The sequence below is a fragment of the Benincasa hispida genome, chromosome 9, assembly GCF_009727055.1.
Source record: "Benincasa hispida cultivar B227 chromosome 9, ASM972705v1, whole genome shotgun sequence".
NCBI lineage: Eukaryota > Viridiplantae > Streptophyta > Magnoliopsida > Cucurbitales > Cucurbitaceae > Benincasa > Benincasa hispida.
In genome coordinates this window covers 33,416,813-33,423,304 of record NC_052357.1, presented here as the reverse complement: position 1 = coordinate 33,423,304, position 6,492 = coordinate 33,416,813, and the positions used below count along the sequence as shown (strand labels likewise).

At 31.3% G+C, this 6,492-nt stretch overlaps 1 protein-coding gene across 1 annotated transcript; it reads left to right on the top strand.

Moving 5' to 3' along the window:
- Window positions 1-1,534: 1,534 nt before the first annotated feature.
- Window positions 1,535-5,338, top strand: LOC120084440 (RPM1-interacting protein 4). The gene is made up of 4 exons (XM_039040218.1): window positions 1,535-1,737; window positions 2,529-2,978; window positions 3,383-3,574; window positions 5,045-5,338. Exons 1-4 carry the CDS (start codon window positions 1,732-1,734, stop codon window positions 5,075-5,077), a joined length of 681 nt encoding a protein of 226 aa, XP_038896146.1. The 5' UTR covers window positions 1,535-1,731; the 3' UTR covers window positions 5,078-5,338.
- Window positions 5,339-6,492: the final 1,154 nt, after the last annotated feature.

Below are 6,492 nucleotides of genomic sequence, written 5' to 3'. Positions count from 1 at the left end.
AAGATAAATCTAAATGTTCAAGAACTAATTACTTAGCTCAAAATCTAACAACAACCAACCTATGATAATCTTTCATAATTTTAACAACAATCAACCTGTGATATTAGTGCATGAAATTGAAGAATAACGATGTTCGAGAATCTAGTTCTCACATTTCTTTAGTAGTGTTACAACCAACAACATATATGTGATAGACAAGGGAGTGAGAGTTGATGTAATGAGTCATTAGGGCATAGTTTTTGGCAATTCATTCATCATAAAGAGGTTTTGAATAAATTTAGAGTCCGCAGTCCTAGAAGATCTTGTAGAAGAAAGAGTCACCAAGGTTTGTGGATTTGAACTGTCAATGAAGCCAAAAAAAACTTGTCAGCTATTAGAATTGGCTCAGATCACATAGGTTGAAGAATCTAATCAAATCAATTGTCAATGTTGGTTAAAAGAAAGATGGGAGAATGACTTTCTCAAGCAGATCAGCCATGACGATGGAACCAAAATTTGAGTCAGATAGAAATTGAGACCATGTGATAATCTTTCATGAATTATGAAAGAATACTTCTCATTAAATAATTAACGAATACAGAGGTATATTTATACACAAATAATGAATTGAATATAACATAAAGATAACAACTTAATAGAACCCTAACTACTAATAAAATAACCAACTCATTTACTTAGCTCAAAAATCTAATAACAACCAAAATCAAAATCAAAAGTTTAGGAACATTATTATTAAAAATACTCCAGAACTTTGCTTTTTGTTTCAAATATATACTCTAAACCTTTCATAAATATTTCAAAATATCAATGAATAAAAATTCATTAGAATATTTGAACGAAACGTAGACGTATATGAATTCGATTCTTTCAGACTTTAATCCAAGCAAGCATCTTAACCACCACTCACCGCGAAGCATCTTAGTCGAAACTAAAGAATTTTTACTTTGAGAATAGTAATTTCTAAAGGTTTAATTTAAAAAATAATAATAATAATAATAATTAAAATATACTATTTTTCAACGGATGAAATAATAGAGAGAATTTTTTAACAAGCATATGATAAAAAGATTAGGGATATTTTTGTAAAGTTTAACCTAAAAAATTAAAATTCAAAAGTTAAACAAATCACAATCATCAAATTCTAAGTCCATTTTCAATAACCTACACTTCAATTTTTTAAATTTCATATTTTCTTAAACTACTCTTTAATCAGATTCCCTGAATTCAAATATTACAAACATTTAGAGGAAAAAATATTTTTCAAAATACTCATTTTTATTTAAAATACTTTTGATAAAAATGATCGAAAATACATTCTCTTGAATAGTTTCTTAAATTAAATGACTTATTTCTTATTTCACGCGGAGACTGAGAGCGAAAATGAAAGCAATAGTCAACGTAGGGAAGGCGTGGAAGTAGTAAAAACAGGGCGTGGCAATATCAAACCCATCGACCGGGTAAAAGCCACGTTGGGATGTTAACAAAAGAAGAAACGAAGACTTTTCAAATGTTTCAAACCCAAAAACAGAGAAACAAAGAAAGAAGAATAGTCAAAGCTTACCGGTGCCGCCAGTCCATGGCCGATCAACCTCTTCATTTTTCTTTATTCTTCTCTATAAACTCTCTCTCTAAAAACCCATTTCTCTCTCTAAGCTGCCCTCAAAATTTTTTTGATTCAACGAAAAAAAAAACCTCATCGTTGTCTTAATTTCACTGCTCTGTTCTTCGTCAATGGCGGTCAGTTCTTCTAATTTCATCATCTTTTTCTTGTTCTTCCTGTTGTTTCGATTTCGCCTTTTTATGTTTATGTTTGTTTGGTTGCTGAAAAAATTAAGATCTTTGTGTTTATTTACTGTTTTGTTGAGCAGTCATGGTAGTACGGTAGATCTGAAATGAATTTGTTTTTGCAGTCTGATTTTGTTATTGTATAGATTAGTTTTTCTCTTCCTCTGCTTCAAGATGGGGTTTTTGTATCATTCATACAAAGTCCTAACCTAGATGTTTAATTTCAATATTTCGAATTAGTATAAACCTACAATGATTAAGGCACTTTGCATGATTTACTTGATATGGCGTTATAAAGTTGAATTTTTTTCCATTCAAGGGACTTGAATTGAAACTTCCCACATAGATGAAGTTGTTAATCATCAACTAAAGTCTTTAAATCAATCAAAGGATTTAACATGGTATTAGAATAGGAGATCCTCTATTTGAACTCGTGTAATGTCATTTTCTCCCTCAATTAACATTGACCTATCATTTTATTCTTTTGGGTCAATCGATGATTTAACAAAATCTCTTAGATTTTAACTAATCGAGTGAGAATCGATATATTCTCAATTAACATTGACCTATCATTTTATTCTTTTGGGTCAATCGATGATTTAACAAAATCTCTTAGATTTTAACTAATCGAGTGAGAATCGATAGAAGAATATAGAAGCTTTTATGAGTTTGATACCATATATGAATGTAATCAAGTTAGGAAACTGTATTTGTTTTGAAAAGAAAGTGTTGTGTTGGGACAGCAACGGTCACATGTACCAGCTTTTGGAAATTGGGAAAGCGAAGGGAATGTTCCATACACAGTGTTCTTTGACAAGGCGAGAAAGGGCAGAGGCGGTGGACCAATCAGAAACCCAAACGATCCTGAGGAATATCCAGACATCCTCAAGGACAATTCCCATGAAGCTGCTCCAACCAAACCCAATCCTAAGGACGATACTACGGCACCAAAACCTATGACTCATGAGAGGAGGCATAGTCGAGAAGACGGTGGCTTTCGCCCCTATGCCAACTCTCCCGGCAACCGTGAGAATCCCGGTCGGAGACAGAGCGGTTCCGAATATAGCATTGACCGCTCTCCTCTCCATCGCCAGGCGAAGCCCTCGGGAAGAGACAGCCCGGTGACGGAGGGCAAGAGCTTTGAGGGTGGTTATGGCAACCGTGGGAAGACTAGAATGAAGAATGATGCCACTGTAAGTTTTTGTCGTTTTAATTTTTTCAATTTTCAAATTTGGCTTGATTTTGAACATACCTTAGAAAGTAAATAACAAAATAACAAAATTTATAAGTATTTATGACCTTAATTTTCAAGACCTAAAAATAAATTAAAACCAAATGACTTAACCTTGCATCTTAATCCCAAAATTTAAATTAAACTTTCAAACTTTATATTTTAATAAATAAAGATTACCTTAATGCCTTAATACAAAATTTTAAGTCAGATCATATATTCAATTAAACAATTGACAACAAAGTTAAGGATGAACATCAAAATAGTTTGTTTTATAAAGTTCAATAAGATTGAAACCTTTCTTCCATTGGTTTGGTCTTTGAAATGGTAGTTTTAAATTGTGAGTTGAATAATTGTGTGGTGCAGCCGGAACCGGAAGGGACGGCGGTGCCGAAGTTTGGATCGTGGGATGTGAACAATCCGGCGTCGGCCGACGGTTTTACACACATTTTTGGTGAAGTTCGAAAGGAAAAGCTGGGGCCAGGAACCCCGCCGCCGCAACATTCTTCTTCCCCTTACAACAATGTTAATAACCGAAGACCCAACGACAGTGTCAAGGTATTTTAATTTTCTGTCCTTTCCATTTTTTATGATGAAAAAAAGGCTAAATTAGAAAATAAGAATAAAAATAACATCAAATTTCTCCCATCTTTAAAAGGTAACTTTATTCTTTCAAATGTTGTACCATTATCCATGGCTTTTAATTTATTTAAGAATATATAAAGCAGCTGAGGACCGAAATCGAGATCTAGAATTGTGTCGTAGTGAGCAGCGACAGATAAAGAGTGGGGCTTGAACTTGGATTCTAGAGGGTTGGAAGCTAGATTTACCACTTGACTTGCTATTGATATTGGTACTATGTTAGTTTTATATATATATATATATATATATATATATATAAAGAGCATAAAGTTAAGGGGAGCCTCAAGCCTCCCGAACCTATACTAAATTTGCCACTGGTAATGAGTGACCTTGTATGGTGTGGTGATTTTAAGTCAATAGTGCGCCATTCTAGTTCCCGATTAAAAAGATTTCTACTTCCATTGTAGTTTTGAAATGTTTTTGTAGGGTCAAGGTTAAAATTGTAACTTTTGGATGTATATATTAATTTTTTAAACAAATGACAAAAATTTAGAGTTTTTTTTAGCAAAAAGAAGTATAATAATATTAATTTTCATGGATCGAAATGAGCATAACTCAAATGACATACTGATGTGTTAAGGATAAAAAGGTTTGTGGTTCAAAATATCTCATCTTTGTTGTACTAAAAATAATCCCTTTCTTAGGATTGGTTCGTTTTTCTCCTATGAAATTTGTAGTTGATTGTGGTTGTTTTTATTAAGTAGAGTGCAACTGATTTGATGAATGTTTGTTTGTTTTGCAAAACTTGTTGAGTTTGGTTTTGGAGTTTTGAGTGTTTTTGGATTCGTTGATTCAAGTTGTGTTCTTGGGTACTTGATTTTATTGTTGTACTTAGTTGGCTATAATGTTGATGTCTTTATCAATTATTTTAAACTTTAAAAAGGATATTATTATTGAGGAATTCTTAAATTCACTTCATAGAAATGTTGTATGCTTTATCAAGCTTTTTTCCCTTCTTATTATCATCAACTTTGAGCATGATGGTAGGCTCTGGTTAATACATTTTAAGTTTAACAACCTATGTTACATCTGTTGAGTTTTATGTAATCTATTATTTTTAGTATAATAGAGATAGAAAGATTCGAACCACCGACCGCTTCATAATTTTATATAACCTATTGATGAATTCATAGATAAATTTCTTATTGAACTTTTAGTAGTTCATAATCTATTATCACTTCGAATTATTAATAGATGGAAAACGAATGTTTTTTTTCTTTTTTATAATTTTTGTAATACAATAGAAGTGAGAGTATTTGAACCACATACCTCGTAATGTTAATATGCCACTTTCAATAATTTTTTTTTTTTTATAAATGAGAATAAAAACAGAAGTAGAGAACTTATATTATTATTTATTAATAATATAATTTATATATTTGGCAGGGAGGGTGCTTCCCATGTCTAAGAAGAAAATAAGTTTGATTTATTGAGCAATTGAAAGACTCTCCACTCCTCTCACCAATCTGCATCCACCAAAGGATTTTACTCTGCAGAGTGGACTATGTGTGTTGTTTTTTGTATTTATTATATATATAATTTTTTTTTTCTTTTCTTTTTTTTTTTTTCCTTGTGGGAGAAACTTGTACTTGTTAGATTTATCTTCCTATTTTTGGTCTTTTGGCTTATTTTTCTGTAATATCCTCACTTTTTTTTTAAGCTTTGCTTCATCTTTTGCCTAAATAATTGATTCTTTGGTTTCTTTCCATACACCTTTTTTTTTTATAAACTTTGAGATTGTTACTTAAAACTTTATTGATATGGTGTCATAATGGATGTGAGATTTAAGGTGAGTTGAAATTTTGTTTAGGCGTTCAAAAAATAGTGTTAAAAATTTTGCAAAATAATACCTTTTGGCTTTTTGGTCCCTAAATTTTCGGCTTAGGTTTCATTTGGTCCCTTGATTTCAAAATGTTATATTTTTAGTTTTTAAATTTTGAGTTTGGTTTCAATCTAGTATTTAGGTTTTCGTAATATTACAATTTCAACTATTGAGATTTGAGTTTTGTCTCAAGGTTTCAAAATTTACAATTTTTATGTTAACTTTTTAATCAAATATTCACTTCAATATTTGATGTTAATGTATATTGATTAGTTTAAAATAATTTTGAAGTGGAATTTTAAAATGAATTTTAATATTGATGAAAAAATAGTAAAAGTTAATTATAATTTTTTAATTCTTTTAAATTAATTAATAGATAACAACACTACAGAATGAAAGTGAGTGGTTAGGGAAAATTCGATGTTAAAAATGTAATTTTAAAACCTAGAGAAACAAAATTAAAATAAAACTCAAATCTTAAAACTAAAATTGTAATTGTTGAATGAGAAATTTTGGACCAATCACAAGTCACCATGTCGTTTGCTAAATTAACGACAAATTTCTAAATCATTGACTTTGGGTCCAATTAAAAGTTGACACATGTCCCGAATTGAATTGAAGACAAGTTTTGATGATGAATCAGATGAGATTAAACTGGTCCAATTTGATATTACTATTTGGGCTTAAAGTCCAAACTATAAAAAATTTTGAATTGGACCCAAATTCCAGATCAGGCCCAAAACCAACTAATTGGGCCCAAGGGTCAAGCCCATGGACCAACCAAGCCCACGAAGCCCACCTGAGAACTCTATAAATAAAGAAGTTCTCTTCATTTGTAAGGGCAGCATTTTCTACACTCAGAAGACTCAGAGAAAATTTGCTAACAAGCAGAGGACTCCTGAAAACTCCTAAAGCTTCCAAGACTCCTAAAGCTGCACTCCTATAAGACAAAAGACCTTTTGACAAATACTTTTCCAAGACTTCAACTTCAAGCTTCCAAGACTTCTAAAGT